Source organism: Anabas testudineus, chromosome 12, assembly GCF_900324465.2.
Source record: "Anabas testudineus chromosome 12, fAnaTes1.2, whole genome shotgun sequence".
NCBI classification, from domain to species: domain Eukaryota; kingdom Metazoa; phylum Chordata; class Actinopteri; order Anabantiformes; family Anabantidae; genus Anabas; species Anabas testudineus.
Genome location: NC_046621.1, coordinates 9,020,389 through 9,044,295, shown reverse-complemented (window position 1 = coordinate 9,044,295; position 23,907 = coordinate 9,020,389). Strand labels below are relative to the sequence as shown.

The window sequence follows — 23,907 nt, the reverse complement described above, 5'->3', positions numbered from 1 at the left end:
TGTCTTCCATTTTTTTAAAATATCTCTCTTATTCTAGCTGCGTGAGCAGTAATATAGCCTAGAAATAATCTTTAAAGGAGTAACTGTCATCCTGCTTGTGGAGGTCTCTGTCCTCCATCTCTCCCAGAACAACATCAACTTTAGCTCTGGTACTAGCCCACGCACGCACGCACGGTGACGTCGCACGTCGCCCCACCCACATATTTCTGTAAACCACCTTGCGTATGGAAGTATGGCGGCCCCAGCGACACAACTACTACTTGGCCAAAGTTTGTTGCTCAGATTTTCACGTGAGAGCGATGAATAAGTACGCGGACCGAGGGTTCGGCAACGAAGAGCTCGGCGACTGTAAACGGAGGAAGGGACTTGCAGAAAGAGACGTCGGTCTTCGGCCGGCGCAGTTTCCTCGATTTCACTTCGCCTCTTTGATTGAAGTGCCTTTAGTCCGGGTACCACAGCGAAAGAAGCTCCGCAAGACGGGAAGAGTGGACACGGAAGTTTGAAACCAACTGAGCGCCTCTCCCTTGGAAACAGCACTTGCAAACTATTAATTGTGGTGCCCGGAGATGTTTTTATGAGACATTAAAGTGTATTTGTCCGAGGTTTGATGCCAGCTCGTCAACAGCGACCCAGCAAGAGCCAACTGTTGACTGCTGCATTCAGGGTCTGGCGCTGCATACCACCAGCTAACGAGAGCTAGCCTCCATGGCTGCCTTCAACATTAGCTAAGCATCCGTATAAATGTTCCTGTGGCCTCGTAAGTTTTCATTCACGCTTGCTTTTGTTATATATGTTAAGTACGGTAAAGGTTTGGGATATGTTGTAAAAAGCTGCAGAGTTTCTTTAGGGCTTATTGCCCTATTAAATTAAGTTTTTGTCGTTGCTTTTAGAATAAAAATAAGTTGCCAAAGACAATAGGGCTAATGATAAATATAGTTTATGTTAATGCCCTGTTTTTGTTCACTGATCTTGTTTCACATTTTTGTAAATGCTCGAAGTAAATGACTTTTTGCATTACATAGTTTGTTATTGTTGCCTGTGAACAGTAGCTTGTCATTTGCAGAGTTTGATTGACATTACAAATGGGGAAATACAGCAGATATAAATGGTAATTGTGTACACTAGGAAGTACATGTAATGTATCTGTGCTCAAAACATGGTTTGAATAGGATATACATATATAAACTTTTAGCAAGTACAACAAATATTGAGTTATTTGGCACAGAAACGTCATACAGTTTTGTTTGGATTAGCTGTTCATGCAGTTTTGATTGGATTAGCTGTAATGTTTATTTCAGCCCTAGGGTTCATGCTTAATTCGCCTAACATAATTCATTGTGAATGTGTTGTTTGCAAATCAGAATAGTTGGAAAGTGCTTGTGAAAGTTTTTCATAGTGTTTCAATTCGACTCTTTATTTAAATCTGTCACTCTTAATGAAATAATCAGAGAGTGTAATGTGTATTTTTTTTTCCCCCTCCAGATCTCTGTGAAATGCATTTATTTGACCTCTGAAGCTCTCAGGTTCCATTAATGCATGAGACATACTGGAGTAATACGGATCTGTGTTGGTGATTCGCTTCACCCATATTCCAGGAGAGGACAGGCTGAGCCAGGGAAAGAGGCGCCTGTCTTCTCCCAATCCCCTCCCTGCGTCGGGGCCAACTGTTGGACAGTGCGCAACTGAGTCCGGCTTGGAGAGTCCCGGGCTGCGGCCTGGCACCCTGCCCTTATGGGGCAGCAGCCGGGGAAGTTTGTAGGGGACCAGAGGAGACCTAGTCTGCCAGCGTTCATCAAGGGTGGAAAGAGAGAGTCGTCACGTCATGGGATCCAGCCCTGCAATGTATTTGCTGTGCACGGTAAGAACAAATATTACAGATTAGGCATTTGTCATTGACAACAAAATTCCTTGTCTGTCATTTTGCTCAGTTGTATAGATTTATTAAATGAGAATGTCTGGAAGGATCATTGAAGCTTCTGAACATCATGTGCCCCCCACTGTCCAAGGATTAAATACTAAAACATCTTTCTGTCTTGTATTTTCTCTGGTCTGTTTGCTACTTTTGTATAATGTTATGTTTGTATTGCTCAATACAACACCCATGAGTTATTGTTGATTGAAAGATGGATTCAAAATCTATAGCGGTATTTTTACTGGCGTCAATAGTAACGTTAAAAACTGACATGCAAACAGAGTGGGTACATGACACATTTTATATGTCTATACATCTTTTATATCTTATACTTACATTGAATACAATGTTTTACTCCTTTAATCTATAGGTAATTAGTGCAGTATTCTATTGACATTACAGGAAATGTTTCAGATATGAGAAATTCTTCATTAAACATTTCAGCATTATGTTATCAGGACTTGAGGGGAATTTTCTCACTGATATTGATGTGTATATACAGTAGCCTGAGCTACTGATCCTGTGGTTGGAAATGTCCCCGCCATCTGTTTGTCACATAGAAACAAATAGCAGCAACTGAAGCACATAGTAAAAACATTTAAAACCCACAACACAGCATTAAGACATGATTGATATATCCAAAACAGAGCGAAACATCCTTGGTGGATTTATGATATTTAATTGTACAGTTAGACTTGCCCAAATCCTTTTCAAAACAAAAGGGTTCCATAACACAGGGGTCTTAGGGGACACTTCCATAATGACACCCATTTCTAACAGGAAACATTGTATTAAAAACTGACATTGAGTAATAACACAAAGTTTGATGCTTAGATTCAGTACAGGGTCCCATGAATCTGTGCTAAAGCCGAGTGCTCTGAGACTGTGCTCTAAGTGGCTAGTTTGGCTGACAGTGGGGACAAAGAATAACGACGGACATCTTTAAACATTAACAAGAAACATATCTCGGCATTTGTGTTGTACAGAAGCTTTTGTAGTTTGTGCATCCTCCCGTGTTTGTGCAGGATGGTGTGTAGTGTGTGGTGCTATAACATATTTTGGACTTGGCAGAGAACACACAAGCTTTGTTTGAAGGTAATGATGCTTCTTCCCGGACTTGTGTATCTTTTAGATCATGACCCTCTAAAGCAGCGTGTGTTTACTGTTTTATCTTCCTGGTTAGAGCCTTTTATTGTTTCTCACACTCCATTAAATGACATTTTTTAATGCATGGCAGACATAACCTTCAGAAATAAGTGGTAACATCTTCAGTTATGTCACCTTTTGCTTTTATAGTTGCTGGTTTGTTAATAACTGGTCTTGTCTTATGAAGATGGTTTTGTTGTGGTGTGTGGTGTGGGTGGTTTGTGTGTGAGTCTTCTCTTACATAAATAAAACAACAACAAGGTAATAGAAATATTCTGTACATTTCTACCTAAGCTTTATCATTTGATGCCTCAGTTTGGGCACTTAATAATAATAATAGTGGCTATTGGGGGTAGGACTATTAAAGACTTAATCTTTGATTGTAACATCTACCTCAAGACATCAGTGTAAAGAACTGGTGAACTAAACACAAAATATAGTTGTCTTTGCAGTTAGAAATTCCTTTCAGTTAACACTGCAGAAAAAAATGTGATCAGATCAGACTTAAAGCGTAACTGTTTTAGCCTCTTCCAATGACAATTGGCCAGATGCATACCATGCACACAGCTAACTGATAAGTTTACCAAATGTGTCAGTAGGGCCGCAATCGACTCCACATGAATCATTTTCACTGACTCTAAATCCTGCGTAGCGCAGTTGGGGACAGGACAGGGAAGGTCAGAAAAACAGAATGAAAGCCTTTGCTGGTAAATGGATCGACTTTGGCAAAGGGTCAGTGATATGGGGCATATTTGTTTTCCCTTTCTTTCCCTATCCCCCTGTGATGACCAGGTTAGAAGGGCTTTGAGTCATAGTGCAAGAGGAGGGCAATATCAACACATGATTTTACATCTATGTTGTTTTTTTTCCTGGTGGGCCTCAGATAGTTGACTCTAGGCTACCCAGTGCCTTGCTGCTTCTCAGCAGACAGGTTCAGACGTTTACGTGCAGCTGCCTGAGAGTGAGACAGAGGCAGCGAAGGGCAAGCAAAGACCTGTCCCTGCTCTTGGCACCTCTCTACTGTACAGTGGGGAGGTATGTCTCACAGGCTAGCAAGCACAGTTTGTAAAGACTAAGAAGGGAAGTGGCTTTCTAGAACCATAGCTCAAACTGCATTTTCAGCTGAGTTCTCTGTGTGTGTGTGATTCAGAAAACCAACAATGCTCTTTAGCTGAACGTGCTGCTTGATGGCTTTTGCGTTACATTGCAAGCTAGGTTGCCAGTCTTGTTGAAAAACAGGTCTGAGCGCAAAACAGATGAATGTACCTATTTCTTTGTAGTATTGTTTTCTCTCTTGCATAATGTTTACCTGTAGATAAAAAAAAAAAATGCTGGACTGACAATAAGTCTGTTCAACTGTGGCCAGTATTGATGCTTAGCAGTAATCTCTACTAAACATTGACATAGAGTTTGTCATCCAGTATTGGAAATGCCGTAAGGTCCTAAAGTATTTGGACAATGCTGGAGTTTTTATGATTTTACCTTTATATACCACCACAATAGATTTGAAACTACACAATAAAGATGCCCTCCAGACTCTATATTGGTGAGTCCAGTCAAACAGCTGCCAAATGCAAACTCAATGCCAGGTATCAGACCTGACCTTTTATCTGCTTTTTATTTGTCTTGAAATAATGAGGGAATTGACCACACCTGGTCAATTAACTTATTGTTAGACCATTGTCCAAATGCTTGAAATCCTCTGAAAATGGAGGCACTTTGCTTAAAATGGTAAATGCCATATTTTGGTGAAACACTCATTACAGCCCTCTTGATTAATACGTCCAGCATGTTCGTTAGTGTCTACTGCCTTCATGTGGCTGCTCCAGCAGACCACAGCATAGAAGATGACACAGGCCACCACAGACTCAGAGCATCCACGATGCTGCAGACACTGACTGAGCGTTCACAGAAAATACAGCCACTGCTGAGTTTGTCCATTGCAGCTTATTGTTCAATTAGTCTCACATGGTTTGTAGTCTAAATCAGAGGAGTGACAGGGTAGTCCACCATCAGCTCCTGATATTTTTACCTACGTTGGACTGGAGATGGTTATGCCCACACCAGTCCACAAAGCTGTCATCAGAGAGCTGAAGATGGCAGGACTCTTATGTATACAGGCATAGGAGGATGGGAGACTGAAGAGTTCATCTAGAGCACCAGACTCATAACTCACATAGTATCACGACTATGATACATTGCATTCTTACATGTTCCTATTAACTGTAAATTCCCAAAATTACTTGACTGCTAAAACAACAGCAGCTGGAAACTCTATGAAGTTTTTGATTTGTGATTCGATACTGATGGCTCTCAGTGTCTCTTAACTACAACCAAATTTCACATGTAGACGACACCAAGAGAACAGTGCCAACCTGTGGTCAACAGTCAGGAGAGTTAGGCTGCAGAAAATGAAGGGACCTCTGGCAAGTTCTTGTAAAAATCTTGTGAAGAAAAGTAAAACAAACTATATACTATACATAAAAGTGCATATTAAGAGGTTTTTAATTTGTATTGATAGTGGTTAATGTATTTTTGTCTTAAACGGTTGTGATTAATGGTAAACAGCATGAAGCCTCCTCTAGTGTGGCCATTGAGGGACATTTCTGTGTTGCTTCCTGCAGCAGCTGCATTCGGCATGTATGCAGTAAGTAAATCAGTTTCTCTTTTATGCTGCAACTGCCTCTTTCTTGGCTGGAACTTGAGGAATCTATACAGTCTAGACACCAAATCTCCTCCCATGATCCCTGTGGGTCCTGAAGATGGGAGGAGGGGGTCTGTGTGTGTGTGTCCATGCATGCACACACGCATATGTACCCATGCACCAGGCGCCTAATAGTAATGCTCCTTCAGGCCAGCTGTTAGGCCCCTTGTGGCTTGTCCCTTGCTATGACTGGCCATGTCTCCACACTAATAGGTACACCCCCATCTCAGCCACCAACCCCACTCCACACACACATAGACCGTCGTCCCTCATCTTATCTTTCTTATCTTTTATTTGTTACCCTTGGTTGATGTCTGTCTTTTTTGACCTTTACATGCAAAATGTCATGTTTATGTCATTGTGAGTAAGACATTATTGAGAAATGTGTCAGAAATTGTGTTCTCGCCACATGAAACCTTGCTGATTAGTGTTTTCCATTCCATCAAGTACTGACCACCTGGAAGGGCGTCTGCTTCATTGCCATGCTAGATGATGACTAGCCAAAACAGCTGTGTTTATAAATCAAAGTAACCAAGCTAGTCTCTTCTTTCTAACTCTTATAATAATAATAAGGTCACTGAGGACATGACTTCAAGCCTCTTTCGGAAGTCTTGTGCTTGTACATGGAGTCTGATAAAGGATAGATTTTTGAACCAGATAAATTAGTTGTCTGTGCAGTTATAGTCATGTCAGCGCAGGGGTAGTTTACATTGACAGTTGTAGTGGTTTTAGACCTGTGCTAATGAGCAAGGTCACACCCTGAGAGGTGGTTTCAGAAATTAAACTGCCATTGATCCTGCAGTAAAATGCGTGTTAGGCACAGGAGTTTTGTCTTCTCATGAGTGAGAGAGAAGTACAGATGTTACTAACAGGAACTTTGTTTAATGTCACTTTGACAGTGAACAAGCAGACACAATACCAGAACCTAGAGAGTGAAGCAACTAAATGTAATTCAGCCACAGTTTATTATGTGTGCCTGTGCCCCCCCCCCTTACTGTAACATGTCAATATGCCATTCATGAAGAAAGCCTAAGCCCTCTTGATTTCTCTTCGTCTTGAGTTGATCCGCTCTGTTTTCTAGTGACTCACATATGTTTGTAAGTGATCTGTTGCTCCAGAAATGTGTTGAGTAATAATGCCTATTTTGCACAGGGAAAAGAGAGCGAGAGAGTTGAACATAGGGCAAGCCACAGCAGTGGAGTGAAGAATGTGACCTCTTGTGCATTCCTCTCTCAAATAACTGGTGCAATCCCCCTCCCTCCCTCTCTGTTTCTTATTTTTCTCCCTTCCTCTTTTTGTCTTTCCCTATTTCTTTGTCTTGCTCGCTTCGTTTTAATTAACTGTATTTTACATTCCTTAGAGCATTTTTATAGTCACGGAGAACAACAGCAAAAATGAGCAGCAGGTTAGATTAATGAAAATCAGCAGGCAGTAACGGCGCACAGTATAAGACTGTAAACAGAACATGAGCAGCGATCATTAACAACAGTATATCATCATCATCCAGAGTGTAGAAGTATGTGTTGCGCATTAATGATCCATACAATAAGATACATACTTGGATCATAAACATTTTAAAATGCACACCACACCTGACATAGTAGTTTTTTAGGTTTGTATATACATTTCTTAACAAAAAATAATTTGAAACTTTAACTTCCATTGCTGAAAAAACTTAAGTGGTGTGGCTTCTTGTAATTAACTTAATTTGAAGGTAAAATATCCCAAATGTGAACAAAGGAACAAAGAAATCACAAAGGCACAAGCCACAACATAAACAAAGGTTTTTCCTTAAGGTACGTATTGTTTTGCACAGAACAATTTAGAACAAACAATCATGTTGAGTCACTCACTCTCACCATGGTTTCTGTTACTTGGTTTCTCAACTATAGCAAATAGTAAACGTTATGAAATCTGGGTTTGTAATAGTCCAGTTTCTGGCAGGAAAATAATCACTTACTAGAAGGTTGTTACAAGTGAAAGCTTCTGTATCAATTAGTTATTAACATTTTCTGTACTGATATTTTTATCAAAATTTTATGCTGTTTTGTTAACTTGGGCGTCGTTATATTCTTTTCTGTACCAGGATAGGTATTTGTTATGGTACGTCTCAATATGACATTTGCCCACACTAGTCCAGCAGTCCTTTTTTCTCACTTTGCTGGTTATCTATCCACTGTACACACAGTAACATACAGTAAATACACACACATGCATGTGAGCACTGTGGGGAAAAAAGCCACTCCGTGAAGAAAACCGCTCTGTGTTTTAGGAGGCAGCCTAGCTCCAGGCACAGCTGTGCTTTCTATGAAGACAACCTGCTACCTTCGATGCCAGCTTTGTGTTTTTGTAAACCTTTTAGCCATTTATGGGCCCCCATGTTGAGAAAACCGTTGTACCCTTGCAAATAATTGGATAGTGGGTCTTCTGTTGAGCTGGAGCGAGCAATGGCCTGTAGGCCTAAGCATCATCTAGCCAGTTACAGTCATTTCTGGTTTATTTTTATTCCCTCATCAGTTCACTCCATACACTATTTATGCGCTGTGGCGTCCCCTTGTGATGTGTTAAACTCTTCTTCATAGCCTTATAAGAGAGCGCCTTGCTATGCTTGCTGCATCTGGATCCACTTAGACACAAAGAAGAGCCCAAGAAGTTCCACCGCTGCAGTCTGAGAGCCTCATAGCTGAAGTTACTCCTGTGTGTATCTGTTTCTGTTTTTACCCCAATGGGCGTGCAGACTAATGGGGTCTTTCTTCAGACATGTAGATAACATCTGAGACATTTAAGGCTGATGATTTGTAAAAAGCACACAGTGCATTTATTTGCTATCTCCGCCCTGTTTACTTTGTCTGCCCTTATTGCATTGTTGTCTTTTTATTCTGTTGAATTAATAAATTGGACCCAAAGTAATAGCAGAGGCTTTAGTGCTGTCTTTCTCTCTGCTTTAGAATTGCAAAGCTCCCTCTCAGACACATATATGCTGCTTTCTTCCCTGACTAGTTTGGCTCTCTTAGTCTGCACACTCATAAAACAATGGAATATAAAAAGTTGTGCTTTTTTGCCAGCGCTCTGGGTCAAAATGAGTAGTTTAGCTAAATTCTGAAAATGACTGGACTGGCACTTTCACCTCCCCTCTGACGCACACAGGAGGTGTATGTGTGAAACTGAAGCTCTGAGTAGAGCTCATTTACCTGGCCTCTCGCTGTCTTAATTTTTTACAGACCTTTTAAATACACATAATTGGCACAGCATTTCATCCCTGACAAGTGATGAATAGCTGTTTGCATCTGACCAGCCTGTCTGCTTTGCTCAAACTATGATTTTTTTTTGCTCTGGACTACTATTCATAAAGTCCGGTTCTCTACAGGTTTGCATATTTTTGGCTCCACATAGTTTTGTCTGGGCCTTGTCTATTGTGTATAGAAACAAATGAAGGTTCTGCTTATATGCCTGGTTTGTGTTGCTCTGTTTTGTGTCTGTCGCCATGAAAAAAATAGTCCCTCCAGTGCTGTTCTAGTTGGTTGACTAGGTTTAACTGAGCCAAATTATTTGCTCCTAGTAAAGTAAAGAAATAAACATACTGAAGGTTGTTTGTGTTTCTCATCCTCTCATCTGCATTTGATGACTTCTGCATATCATTAGCTTTAGAAAAATGCTTTCCTTGCACATATTTCATTCTGTATGTTTACTGTTACTATTGTTACTGGTGACTTATTACCACCACAGGCTTATACTGAAGCCCTTAACCTTGAACTAGAGAAGCCACTGTTTTGTTCTTAAGTGTCCGTTCTCCCTGTGGAGAATTATGTGGAACCTAAAACCCTTTAACCTCATCTACTTGTCTGCACGCCTCAGACACTGTGGCTACATTCTCCAGAGGGCCCTGAGAAAACAGCCACATGCACGTGCACACACACCCATATCCATACACCACATGCATGGTACCTGATTCTTGGCTGTCTAATATTTAAGTAAAGTTAACTGTTACTGCATTAAAAGGATGAACCGTGCACAGTGCAGAATCTCTATTAGGAACCTCCATTGCTTTGTCTCCCACCCCTTTCCTGCTCTGTAATTAGAAAGCCTGCTTGGTTTAAAAGCATAATAACTCTTGTTCCATGACTTAGATGGATAGGATTTATGCCAAGTGGTGGCTGGTGCACATTCTAACATCATTGGACATTGTGTTTGTGTGTAGCACAGAAATCTAGCAGTCCTCAAACTCATTCAGAGATGATATCTTCTTACCATTTCCTAAATTTTCTCTTATTTGAGCATCACCATAACCAAGTATTAATTTATCGTGCAAGTTAATGGCCTGCGTCTGCATTTGCCACAAGTCAAAATGTTCATAGCAGATGTCAGTAGCAGTTAATAATGTAATGGTATGAATTATTGAGGTGCATTCTTGCTCACTGCACAGTGGGGAAAAAGTATTACGTAAGTAATACATTAAAATGCACAAGTCATAATTGATAGTTATGATTAGAAGTATGACTTATGGAGTCATGTCACCATTATCTAAACTCTCTAACATCACCGTAGTTTGAATCGTGCCACAGTTGCTGTCTGAGTTGACATCTTGGGAATATAACCTGTTTTCTGGGTTAAGATTTGGAGACTGAGTGATTTGGGAAAGCAGGAGGGGGTACGTAAGAGGAAAAGAGCCAAAGATCATCCCGTGGGTGGATGTACGTCAGCTAACTGTTAACATACTAGACCCAGATTATAAAACGCGAGCGAGCGATTCTCCTATGAGCTCACTTGAAAACAATGTGCTTCGTGTTTCTCCATCTGTAACCTTTTTTCCTCCTCCATTTTTATAGTCCTTCCTCTCTTCTCTTCATCCTCTCATCTCCCCAACACTTTGTGACTGCGGTAAGTTAATGGTCCTTTCTCAGAGTTCGAGGAAGCCTGCATTTCTTCTTAATTGGTGTTTGGGGTGGTGCATGAGAGGAACACAAATGTTTGCCATACCAGCACTGCAGCAATGATGTAGGCCTGGTGCCATGTGACTGGATGTTCAGGGCACTGAAGTCATTACTTAAAAAGCCACTGAGTCTGAGCCATAGTGGAGAATGCCCATACATGCTAATGAGAACATCTCTGCCCTCACAAAGCAGAAAAGCCTAGAAAAAGTTAAGGCATTTAGTAGTCTAGTAGATTTAGGTCAGTCCACATCAGATCCAGTATGTTGCTGTATTCATTTTTCTACTTTGACTTTATGTTGACTGTACAAAACCTTGCATGCTCCTTCATGCACATTACTTTGGCCAACTCTGGCCTGGTTGAGCAGTGTGTCATTAAAGTTCTGTTAGAAATCCCTGTCTAAATATATTCTCTCTGATTCTTGATCAGTTCTCTGCAGTTATTTAAGCAGTGTTGATGGCAGGCCATCAACTTGAAAGTTGCTGTACAGGTTAAGTGTCAGGTGGAAATTTGCTGTTGGATTGGTTTCAGCTGCATTTGTACAATACATCATTTCATCCAGCCTGTGCAAATGTCGGCTGCACATTTTATTTTGTAGAGCACCATTCCCAAATTTGTTGGGTTGTTATTGTTTAGAATTGCATCAGTGATATGGGTGTTCATGTATTTCATCACCAACTATAGTGACCCAGAATGAGTGAAGAGCTCAGAAGCCACATCTCTCAAAACATAGCTTTTCTATTAATTTATAGCATTCTTTTTACGTTTTTGTAACGGTGGCTAAACTTCTGAATGAGTTCTCAGCAGCTGAGAAAAGATGGCATAGTTGTGCTGTAAGAGTTCAGTAAAGTTGCTTCTGCCAAAGATTATTTGTTCATCCAGATATGGCGAACCACTGCTGCACACAGTTCTCTAAAGAGCAAAAGAGAAAGAAATCTATTTAAAGTCTATTGAAATAGCCTTCTATGAAATTTACATGAGGATACTGTTGAGGATTATACTTTTCCCTTAACCTGTAAACATTTCAGACCGGGCAGGGGTGGTGGGGGAGGAGAGAGGTAGAAAGACAGTGAGAGGGGGAGGGGGTTTAAAAAGTTGGAGGAGGAGCTTGTAATTAATTTGTGACTCCAGTAAAGACTAGAGAACTGTCTAATCAATCCACACGTCAATCAAAGTCTTAATGAGACCTTGAGCTTCTGTCTCATCTCTTGGCATTAATTCTTGATACTGGCATACTATTGTATTGTATTCTTCTTATGTGTGTGGTAGCGGTCTCTCCCTCTCATTGTGTGTTTGCTGCTGGAGGTGGGAGGGCTCAGCTGATGTCACTGAGTGCAGCAGGCTGAGCCTGAAAGAGGCCCTTTGTTGGCAGCTGTAGCACGAGTAGTCCCTGTGCTTCAGATACACACTCACACTGGGGACAGGACAGAGGAATGGCACCGTTCAGACTGCTGTACTGCCCACTCAACTGACACATCTACCACTCCAACAAGCCTTTGGACCAAACCCATGCTTTTGGATCTTTGTATCTTACAGAAGTGGGACTGACTCAAAGTCCAGAAAACAGAGAGGGGGAAAAAAACATGGAGACGCTCAGAGGAGAAAGTTGGTAGACTTTGCCGGAAAGCGGATTCTTTCTGTTTCGGAAAGGAGAGAGAAGATAAAGGGGATTTACAGCAGCTGGAAAGACGAAAACAAAAACAAAACTAGTATATTTCAACACCTATTTTGGCTTGGTGGTGTTTCTTTTTATTTTTTCATCTGTTGGGCACATGTAGAGGGGAAAAAATTAAGAGACGTCTGATTTGAACAAGAAACGATTTTCAAGCGGGAAGGGAAAGAAATCAAATGAAAATGCTGGAGATATGCCTGAAATTGGTGGGGTGTAAATCTAAGAAAGGCCTTTCGTCGTCCTCCAGCTGTTACTTGGAAGGTAAGAATAAATTGTGATGGTGTGGTGGTGTTTCTTAATGTGGAGCGTGATTTTTAAAATGTACTTTGAGGAAATATAAACAAAACATCAAAGGAGGAATGTTAACATGGGATATACAGGGATAAAGGAGGAAGTCTCAACTTTTAATGCCTCAACAATGATTTCTGTGGAAACTGAAGAATGGGGAGGGAAAAGCAAGAGAGTAAGCGCAGGGAGGGTGAGGGAGGCCAGACACACTGGCTAGCTGGAGAGGAAAGAAGTGGAAAAAAAGACGTAGAGAAGAGAATACAAGGAAATCTGACTCCTGGCCATGTCCCACTTAACTGTTGTTTATAAGGAGAGGGGTCTAATCTCACTCTCGGTTCTCCTTTTTAGTTCTCTGCCATGTTCTACTACTTGGATCTTGTGTACTGCTTCCATAGCTGTAAATAATGAAAATAGAAAAAAGTGTAGTCGCATTTATTTTGCATTGCTTTGTAGTATGAGGATTTATTTTCCCTAACTTCTAATTATACTGTTCTGGTCACAGATAAACAGGATAATTGATTTACCCATGATGTATGAAACACGGCACACACTGAGTCTGTACATAATAAACATAGCAATTGATTAGTAATGGAAGACTTGGTCAAGTCTTATATGTGCCAACGATTGCACAACCAAATGATTTAATAGAGATAATAGCCCTGGTACACTCCACACTGAAGTGGATGACGGTGATAAAGAGTCTCTAATTTTCAGACCAGATGGTCCAAAGCGGAGCAAATCTCAAGCTGAGCTGAGGCTCTTCTCCACATGAAACATTTCACTACAGCTGGAGCATTTATTGGTCATTGATCTGTTTGACAAAGTTAGGTTAAAGATGGTCTAAGGTCTTAAAACATTTTCAATAAAATACACTACTTATGATATGTTGCACCATCCAGGTGATGCAGGAATGCTAGGTAAGTTACTTAAAAATATGTGTTTAGGGTCTACATGGAAGTGGAACACTTTAGTTCTTGATTGCTGCTGTTTTCTAATGTAATGCAGTTTATTGCATTTGCATTTTGTCTGTGTCAGTAAGATGCTGGGAATCAAAACTAAGTCTTGGTCCTTCTCACTAAGACCAAGTGAAACCAGACGTCATGCGTTATTCTTTTTAAGCAGTCTGGTTTTTGAAGAAAATTTCTGTCTTGCACCAGTGTGAGACTTTGGATGCAGTCATAGCCATGAATTCTTTACAAGTTCCACACATATTTAATCTTTTTAGTGTCAACTCTGAAGTGCAGCCAGGACATGCTGTAATTTCTCCCTCTGGCTTTAGATAACTGCAGTCCAGTAAAGGGACTTTCTTTCTTCCTGATTCTTTCACGCTTACTGAGTTTCCTTTATGATATGACTTTACTTTTCTTCTCTCTCTGTTGAGTGTGTTTTTTGGCCCACGTGTCAGTGTGCTGTCATCCTCTCACAAGGAGCTGTGGCATTTGTGGCCCGTAAAGTGGACATGTGTGGCATGAGCCTCCTCAAATATGCTGCCCACACACTTTGTGACCAGGCCAAAGTCTGGACACATGGTATGTGGTACTTGCTGACAAGTCTGGGACTTGATGGTGCCCTCTCTTATGCTGGCTGATGTCTATACATAAATCTGACAAAAGCACTATTTTGTAAACTGAAATGAAAATGTTTTTTGATATTTCTTCACAGCTGAGTGTGGACATGATGCCCTCGGCTAAATTACTAGAGAAGCATATTTACAAGTCAGTCTATGTTGTGGAGACTCTAAGGCTTGCATTATGTCTTTCACTTATTTGTCTGTCTGCGGTTCAAACAATTTTTAAATCATTGTAATTTGAACAAAATTAAAAAAGAATGACCCAGAACTGTTTTTAACATTAGATATATAAATAAAAAGACCACATTGTTTTTTTTTTTTAAGATTTAAGATTCTAAAAACTATAAAAACTTTATTAATCCCAAAGAGAAATAGTTTGCCTAGTTACAGGCCCTCTCTATTCAAAACAAAAGGAAAGATCTGCAGCCAGAAAAAAAAACAAGCTAACACAAATACACTAACTGGGTAACAACAAAGAAAATCTAAAGCTGGGCGAAATTGTGGAATGCCCTCTTGTCTCAGATGAAAATGCGTGAGAGATGGTGGGATGAATTGTAAAATGCCTCCAAATCATGTGTGACAACGTTTAACATCCTTTGTTCTCGCCTTTTTCCATTTCTCACATTTTATAATGTAGACACGAGCTTCTGAAATTGCTATAATTCCAGCTGTGCCTATAATTAACATACCCATAAGTTAAAACACGTTGGAGTCATTACCTGTGAGTGTGAGCACGTTCATTTAAAGTTATAGTAAAGCTTCGTGCGGAGGAACATTCACACGGTCTGATGTGCAGGTAATTTGAAGGAAAGAAAATGCAGGAAATTAAATAGTGCGCAGACGGCAAGGACATGATTGTTTATCCGATGGTGGGATAACAGCTGATGACCTGCTTGTTGATTCAAAACCACAGTTAACAGGGATGAAGAAGAAGTTAAGCAGCACATGAAGAGGCTAGAGTCAACATTGTTGTTGAATAATCCTGCATGCTTAAAACTCTGAGGGAAAACCACTTCAATGCCGCTGCATACCAGACACACGCCTACAGATCTCCCTCGCTTTGATGATTTGCATCTCATTTTCATTAGCTGCATTACATTCATTCTGATATTCTGATTCTCCTTTGTTTTTCTCAGAAGCTCTCCAGAGACCAGACTTTGAGGGCCAGGGTCTGACAGAAGCGGCCCGCTGGAACTCCAAAGAGAACCTGTTGGCTGGACCCAGTGAGAATGACCCCAACCTCTTTGTCGCGCTCTATGATTTTGTGGCCAGTGGTGACAACACACTCAGCATTACCAAAGGTGAGAGGGGGGGGCCTTTACTCAATCGTAGACTGTGGAGCAGTAACAAATGTGCTATTAAGACACAGATATGTCAGCATATTCTAAATTGGACTTTCTGTTTATATGACAGTAATTCTCATCCGAAGTGACAAAACACTAGGTCAACCTTAAGTCTTGATAAGATTATGATACTGGGAATTAGCTTATTTGTTTCCCGTCTCGTCTCCTTCCCACTACCATCCTCGTCTGATAGTCACTTCCTGACGATGGTCTCACACATGGGATCTTTTTTTCCACTGAACCGGCCGTAAAACAATACCACAGAAGGATCACACAGACAAACAGAGGAAGGAAGGAGAGAACATATGCACCGGAATAAATAAGAAAATCTCCTGTACAGCATAACTTTCCAGCTTCTTGTAATTATTCGCTCCTTGTTGTGGGGGTCTTCATTTAACATTAGTTTTCATTGTGTCCAGACTAAACTAAAGGAAAACAAATCAATTTCCTGCGTTTAGGTCACCAACTGACTGGTGGAAAAGAAAAGCCCCTGAATTCCTGATGTAAAGGAAACATGACATTAGATACAGTAAATTCTGCATGTTTGACTCAAAACATGCTGAGTTTAGCTTGTGCACAGTGTCCATGTTATTATAGTCTGTACCTCAATGTAAAGAATAAGATCCCAGCTGTGTGAATGCCCTTTGTAAGATCGCAGGAATAAGCTATTTAAAATTGAAAATGCATATATCCAGCCATCCTTCTACTTTAACCACAACTATTACATATTTAATTTCCATTATGTTGTCACTTGTTGATTAGGAGAGAAGCTGCGTGTGCTGGGTTACAACCACAACGGCGAGTGGTGTGAAGCGCAGACCAAAAATGGGCAGGGGTGGGTGCCGTCCAACTACATCACCCCAGTCAACAGTCTGGAAAAGCACAGCTGGTACCATGGCCCCGTATCACGCAATGCTGCAGAGTACCTGCTCAGCTCAGGCATCAATGGGAGCTTTCTCGTTCGTGAAAGCGAGAGCAGCCCCGGACAGAGGTCCATTTCTCTGCGGTACGAGGGGAGAGTCTACCATTACAGGATTAACACTGCATCTGATGGCAAGGTAGGAAACGCAGACACATGCTTTATATAACCACAAGAAAGTTTTAAAAAACTTTTCAAGACCTGCAGGTACTGTTTTAGATAGTTTGTCTTAATTATAGCCAGACTTGATTTGTCAGTGTGGTTTTGTCCATTGGTGTATTGCTGTATCGTAAATGCAGGTTATTACTCAGATAAGCGTTTTTCTTTATCAGCTGTAATTGATTTAGAGTTAAGTCAGGTGGAACTCTTGCCTAACTAAAGGGTCAACATTTCAGTTTCTGACCCTTTAGAGTAGATATGAGCAAGAACAGGTCAATGTATTGAATTTCTTGGTGTGGGATTCCCCAATAGTGCTTTGTCAGTCAAGAAGCTGCTGCCATTTTGGCCGTGTCACTCTGTCTGTGATGCAGCGAGGTGAGCTAGCTCAAGGAACTCTAGCTATGACAGGAATCCCTCTAACCACCAGTGTGCTGCTCATAATGGCCAGCAGACACAAGGCCAGCCAGACACTGACGCCCACGCTAAGACATGTATTAGCACAGACGGTTGCAGCCAAGTATGCACACATACACATGAAACAAATGTACACACAGGCACACACTTGGTTCACCATCTCATATTGTTTTCCATCCTCCCACTGAGCTACAACTCAAGAGTTTGGTATGATAGACTGATAGACCAATAATTTGAGATTAAGTCGGTGCTCCCCTGACTCTGTGATTACCATTGCTCTGAATAGCTTAAGTGTTTTGTTAGTTAGCCCCCCTGCCTTAATTTGGTAAATGGTCGTAATTTAAGCCAGGAGATCAGCCAACCGACCAACAAATCGTTAGATCTCTACAATCAAGGTTGTTCTTTTTTACTTTTTTCTTCACAAGCCTTCAATTTGTGCAAAGAGCTTGTTCACAAGTAAAGAAATGTGAAGGGCAGATTGTAGAGCACATCCTTTTTTCTTTTTTTTTAAGGGTTATGCAAGACTTGGACAATGGAAAAGACTGTGTCCACTTAGCCCTGACCAATATCCTCCCCTCCAACAGCTTCCTGACAAATGCCTTGCGATATTTTTGTGTTGCCTGAAATCCCTCTTTATGAAGACTAAATAAATTATGTCATGGTTCACTACTGATATTTACATTTTCCTATTCCTTAGTCCTCCTCACATTATGTCTGACTACTCAGTGTATTTTAACATTTAATGTAATGTAATGTAAAAAACATAAATTATTTTGCTTTGTTTATGATATTCTTAATATTAGTTGTTGGAAATTGTGTTTCTTCTAAGCTGAGCTTACCTCTCATGTACATCTACTCAAATGTAGAACCTGTTTATCCTTCAGCTCTACGTCTCATCAGAAAGCCGTTTCAACACGTTGGCGGAGCTGGTGCACCACCACTCCACAGTGGCTGACGGCCTCATTACCACGCTGCACTACCCGGCGCCGAAACGCAACAAGCCTACTATCTACGGAGTTTCTCCCAACTATGATAAGTGGGAGATGGAGCGCACTGACATTACTATGAAGCACAAACTGGGAGGAGGCCAGTATGGAGAGGTGTATGAGGGTGTTTGGAAAAAGTACAACCTCACTGTGGCTGTCAAAACACTAAAGGTAAGAAGACAGGTCATAAAAGAGAACTCAGAGTGAGCAGCAACCAGATTAGTTTTTGCATGCCTACTGCTCTAAAGCTCACATATTTGACTTTGAGGAATGGATGAATTTCAGTATCTTTCACATCAAATGGAAACATTTCTACACTTTCTGTCATCACACACAAACACAATCTGTGGTAAATCTTTAGTTCAACAGAATAATGCTACCACCTGGTGTTATATAGGTGTAACTACGCCAAGCCTATGGTTTGCACACTTTTCACAATAACTTTGTTCAGGAGGATACAATGGAGGTGGAGGAGTTTCTTAAGGAGGCTGCTGTTATGAAAGAGATCAAACATCCCAACCTGGTACAGCTGTTGGGTATGTAAACTTTCACAAAGCAGCCATTGCTTATAGTCACAAGTTGTTCATTGTAAATTGATGTTTTTTTTTATCTTGCCCACGTTATCTCTGGCAGGTGTGTGCACACGGGAACCGCCATTCTACATTATCACAGAGTTCATGACCCACGGGAACCTACTGGACTACCTGAGGGAGTGCAACAGAGAGGAGGTCAACGCTGTGGTATTGCTCCACATGGCCACACAGATTTCCTCTGCCATGGAGTACCTGGAGAAAAAAAACTTTATACACAGGTAGGTGCAAGGATCTTACCGTTCTTTTGGGAATAATAATTATAATTGAAGAGATGGGAAAAAAACTCTAAGAGTTTGAGTCCTCACTTTAACATGATTAATATTTCAGTATCTTCACCATTGACATCTCAGAGCTGCACGAATACCAGAGTAAACACATTCTGTCACTTCTCCTGTGTCTTAGCAGTTCTCATTTCACCCTCTCATTTCAACAAAAGACTTGTATCATTGATGACTCTTTGTCGTGTTATTGCCAGCTGCAGCTTTTACGATGTCCTTAAGAAGTAATTAGATAAATTGTGCCTTGGGCTGTTTTAATGTTTATTTCTGATTTTGGAAAGTCCAAATTCCATTATATCCTCCTTCATTCCTCTCTCTGTGTTCTCTTCTGCAGGGACCTGGCTGCCCGTAACTGTCTGGTTGGGGAGAACCACCTCGTTAAGGTCGCAGACTTTGGTCTGAGCAGATTAATGACTGGAGACACCTACACAGCTCACGCTGGGGCTAAGTTCCCAATCAAGTGGACCGCCCCAGAGAGTCTGGCTTACAACAAGTTCTCCATTAAATCTGATGTCTGGGGTAAGTTTGATCTCATTTAGGCAATGTTGAATTTATTTCTGTCATTCACGTTCCTAATAATCTAGTAACACAGGAAAACAATTTACCTATTGTACATATTCCCAGTACGTTTCAGTTCTTGGTATGTAGTTTTCTGTATTAACCAAATATTGTATTGTCTTCTGTCTTCATCTCCAGCCTTTGGTGTGCTGTTGTGGGAGATAGCTACCTATGGCATGTCTCCTTACCCTGGTATTGACCTGTCCCAGGTCTACGAGCTGCTGGAGAAAGATTACCGTATGGACCGCCCAGAAGGCTGCCCCGAGAAGGTCTATGAGCTCATGAGGGCCTGTGAGTAGCAAGAAGCAGCAAAATGTGAATAGAGGAGCTTTTTATTGGAAGGATTTTTCTATTATGATATTTTTGTCTTCCTGTCAGGTTGGATGTGGAATCCGTTAGAGCGTCCCACATTTGCTGAAACACACCAAGCCTTTGAGACCATGTTTCAGGAGTCCAGCATTTCTGATGGTTAGTGCCTCTTTCTTTTTTATTTAATAAAAATCCATTACTCATAGACCTCTCCTTTCTGTCATAGCTGTTAATATGTGTAAACATGAGGTTAGGTTCACTGTTAGCTCTTGACTGTGTGTGGCTCTTGTAGAGGTTGAAAAGGAGCTGGGCAAAAAAGGGAAGAAAGCAACATTAGGTTCCAACCAGCAGGCTCCAGAACTGCCCACCAAGACCAGATCTCTTCGCAAAAACATGGACAACCGTGATGGAGATAGTCCAGGTGAGAGCCATTCACACCCACTAAGCCACCAAATTGTCTATCGCAGTTGTTTTATAAGGGATATGTGAATGAATAGCTTATGCAGGGGCATTGTTACTTTAATAAATTAAAGTAGTTTATAAAGTTCAGCAATAGTAATGAACTTCATGGCAGAGCAGGTGCTGGCTGCTGGAGTTTATTCCTTCAGGTTCCTTTGGGTCTGGAAACACTTGTCAGCTCATTCTTCTTTTAAACATTCGATCATCAAAATGAGCAGTAGTTTACATTGTTTTAGTCTGTTCAAGCATTTGTTTCTCTGTCACACTCATGGTTCCCTGGTTATTTTGTGCTTTTCTTCAGACCCAGTGGACCCAGAGGCAGCTGTGTCATCACCCATGCTCCCCAGGAAAGAGCGCTCCTTCTTGGACAGCAACTTGAATGAGGATGACCGCTTGCTACCCAAAGACAAGGACAAGACACGTGGTTTTCTCAGCCTCATCAAGAAAAAGAAAAAGAATGCACCAGCCCCACCCAAGCGCAGCTCCTCTTTCAGAGAGGATGTCCACAATGACAGGAGGGTCGTGACTCCAGATCCTCGAGACAGCGACGGCTTCAACAATGGTGCATCTCTGGCCATTAACGACACCATGCATGGCCTCGACTCTGTAAAGTTCTTGGGTATTAACAATAATGGGGCAGGGGCCATTACAAACGGGGCTCCTACCTACCCTGGACATTTATTCCCCAGGAAAAAGGGAGCTCCTGCAGTGCCTGGTCCAGGAGGTAAAGCAGCTACCACACCACCCAGTGAGGAGGAAACCATGTCTAACTCAAAGCGCTTTCTCTGGTCCTCTAGCATGGCCACCAGCTCAGATGGCACTGAATGGAGGTCGGTCACTCTGCCACGAGACTTGGGTCAGCGCCACTTTGACTCAGGCACCTTTGGGGGCAAGCCGGCTCTGCCACGTAAAAGAACCAGTGAGCAGAAAGGGGAGAACACCCCTCGAATGGGCACTCTGACCCCCCCGCCACGTCTAAACAGCTCATCAGATGTGTCCTCTACATTCTTAGGCAAAGACACTGATCACAGTCCTGGTTCCAGTCCCCAGGCATTAACACCTAAGACGGTCAGGAAACCAGGTGTACCCGGGCTGGAGAACTCCAAAACCAGCGCTCTACACGCTGAGCTTCTTAAGCCCAGTGTTTTCCCTGCTTTGGGGGCAGCTGGAGAAGAGTGCAGGGCTCGCAGACACAAGAACCCTGTGGACTCTTCATCTGTCAAGGAAAGAGGAAAGTTACAGAAACCCAAGCCGGCACCACCTCCACCACCCACCAGTTCCAAAACGGGCAAGATCTCCCGCAGCCCCACGCAAGATCTTCCCTCCCCTTCACCCACCACCTTAGACGTCAAAGCTAAGGGCTTCCCGTCTGTCTCCGAGCCCCACCACACAACCACTGCCAGTGACCAAGCGCGCTCACCCCTCAGTGAGGCCTCCAAGAAGCTGCCCCTGGGGTCCACCTCTAAACCTCAACCGTTGAAGACCTCCACCTCTTCCACCTCAGTTACCAACTCTCTCTCCAGCCAGAGCCTAGGAAGCTTCTCTTCCTGCCTCACCTCCCCAGGCGAACTGAGCTCGCCCACTGCTATCATACCCCTAGTGAACACGCGACGCTCCCTCCGCAAGACTGCACCCCGCCAAGCCACTGAGCGCACCCCTAACTCAGCAGTGACACGCGAGATGGTGCTGGAGGGCACAGAGCTGCTCCGCGCAGCCATTAGCCGCAACTCTGAACAAACGGGTAGCCACAGCGCTGTGCTGGAGGCTGGCAAGAACCTGTCGAAGTATTGCGTGAGCTATGTTGACTCCATCCAGCAAATGAGAAACAAGTTTGCTTTCCGCGAGGCCATCAACAAGCTGGAGAGCAGCCTGCGTGAGCTGCAAATCTGCCCAACCGCCACAGGGGGCGCCAACACACAGCAGGACTTCAGCAAGCTGCTGTCCTCTGTCAAAGAGATCAGTGACATTGTTCAGAGGTAGCGCCATAAGAAACCAAGACTTGAAACTGATACTTTATTTTACACTACCCTTTTTTCTGAGCAAGTGCCTGAACTGTGGTCTATGTGCATCTTGTGTTGAGCTGAGGGTAAGGCTTGCTGGAGAGGAGCAGAGTGTGGGTTCACACTACATTAAGGAATCTGTCTGTAGATGTTGTCAGACAGTTTGCAATATTAAAAAGCCTTAACTATGAATAAACCGTGCCTTTTGGCCTTATTGAGAGGCTAGGGGCCAATTTTTCACCAACATGACTTTTCACCAATCATTTTTGAAATGATCATGTCTTATGCATTGTAATAGTTTTTTACTCCCCTTTATCAATGACACTAGAAAAAAAGGCCTGTGATATTCGTGTTCCTGTCAGTAAGTGCGTTGCCAGTGACAATGGGCAAAAGCAAACCACTTAACCTCATCTTCTCCTGGGATGACTTCTAACACTTAAATGACTGATCTCATAGTTTCCATTCTCATCTGTAGGAATCACAGTGTTTATAACCAGATGCCTCCCACCATTGCCCATCACTTTGCACCTCGTCATCCGTGATTGGTTGTATGCTGAGTAATGAAAACATGTCAGTGTTTGTCTTGTATGCTTTTAGCAGTATTCGCATCCATTTGCCATAAAATAGTAATGGGAGCAAGCAAATGAGGCAGAATAAGCCTCCGTCCTTTTATTTTGATTCACTGCACACTTGGTAACTAATTGTGCCTTAAACATTATGGCAGAACTGTTTAAGACCTGGCTTTGGCTGAATTGTACCAAGTGGCCAGGAATAGTGATGTCGTTTTGTTTATTGAATTTAAATGTTCGCCATACCAAAAACCTTAGTCTCCAGTTTTTACTGGGAAGGGACCAGGGTGCATGATATGCAGCTCATTGGATCTGACTTTTCCTTAGAATGGACCTTTTGTTTAAGTAAGTTTACTTTTTTTTCTACACGCCAGTCAGAAAAGCCATCAGTAGCAGCATTCTAGGTGATCTGTAAAGAGGGATCACGGACTAAAACAGTGTTTCTTCGGCCACTGAAAGGCCTCTTTGCCAGAGAGAATTAGTGTTGATGGGGGTAGGGGTGTTATGTCACATGTTCTAAATGCTATTTCAGAGGCCTTTCCACCCCAGCAATAAAAAGATTTATATCCTGGGGGAAACACTGGACTGAAATGTTTAGATCTGTCACACAAAAGGATGTGTGAGAAGCTGACCATTAGACTAAAAGGATAAGTTACGAAATTCCACTGTAATATTGAACGTTCCTTTATTCCTGTCTGCACCTATCAGACACTTTCAGTATTTGTGCTGTACTTGTCTCCCTGTGTGCCCTGTCTGACTGCGATGCCTGAGGACACAAGTCAACTACAAGCTGCCTTGACTTCAACATGGTACTGTCAGTGTTGGCTTTTTAAAGATTTCTCCCCTTTACCAACCATACCACTACTCTACTTTTGTGTCAAAACTTCCTCACTAATTTTGTAGACATACTTTGCTGTCTTTTGTAAATATATTCTTTTACTTGTTTCTCCCTCTAGCCTTTGTGCAATTTGTTGCAATAAAATACACAGCAGTTGTGCTACTTGAAATACACCATCCTCTCTGTTTTTGTGTGTAAAACAGTTGCAGTAGTGAACCTACATAAAATTTTAATGCCACACTTGTTATAAAAGCTAGTTTC

At 41.9% G+C, this 23,907-nt stretch overlaps 1 protein-coding gene across 4 annotated transcripts; it reads left to right on the top strand.

Moving 5' to 3' along the window:
* The first annotated feature begins 216 nt into the window (after positions 1–216).
* Positions 217–23,819, top strand: abl1 (c-abl oncogene 1, non-receptor tyrosine kinase). Of its 4 annotated transcripts, none has more exons than XM_026354825.1 (12): positions 217–757; positions 1,483–1,858; positions 15,358–15,522; positions 16,327–16,622; positions 17,941–18,213; positions 18,494–18,578; positions 18,676–18,853; positions 19,248–19,432; positions 19,610–19,762; positions 19,850–19,939; positions 20,073–20,201; positions 20,541–23,819. In XM_026354825.1, exons 2-12 carry the CDS (start codon positions 1,732–1,734, stop codon positions 22,217–22,219), a joined length of 3,360 nt encoding a protein of 1,119 aa, XP_026210610.1. In that variant the 5' UTR covers positions 217–757; positions 1,483–1,731; the 3' UTR covers positions 22,220–23,819. The 4 variants fall into 4 exon arrangements, with proteins under 4 accessions (XP_026210610.1, XP_026210609.1, XP_026210611.1 ...); XM_026354824.1 differs by having other exon boundaries at positions 17,923–18,213; XM_026354826.1 differs by lacking the exons at positions 217–757; positions 1,483–1,858 and adding an exon at positions 12,059–12,624 and having other exon boundaries at positions 17,923–18,213.
* Positions 23,820–23,907: the final 88 nt, after the last annotated feature.

Coding starts and splice junctions, on each gene's coding strand:
- abl1 (XM_026354824.1), top strand. CDS start 1,732: ATGGGGCAGCAGCCGGGGAAGTTTGTAGGGGACCAGAGGAGACCTAGT. Junction 19,763..19,849: donor CTATGAGCTCATGAGGGCCT/GTGAGTAGCAAG, acceptor TCTTCCTGTCAG/GTTGGATGTGGAATCCGTTA. Junction 19,940..20,072: donor GGAGTCCAGCATTTCTGATG/GTTAGTGCCTCT, acceptor TGGCTCTTGTAG/AGGTTGAAAAGGAGCTGGGC.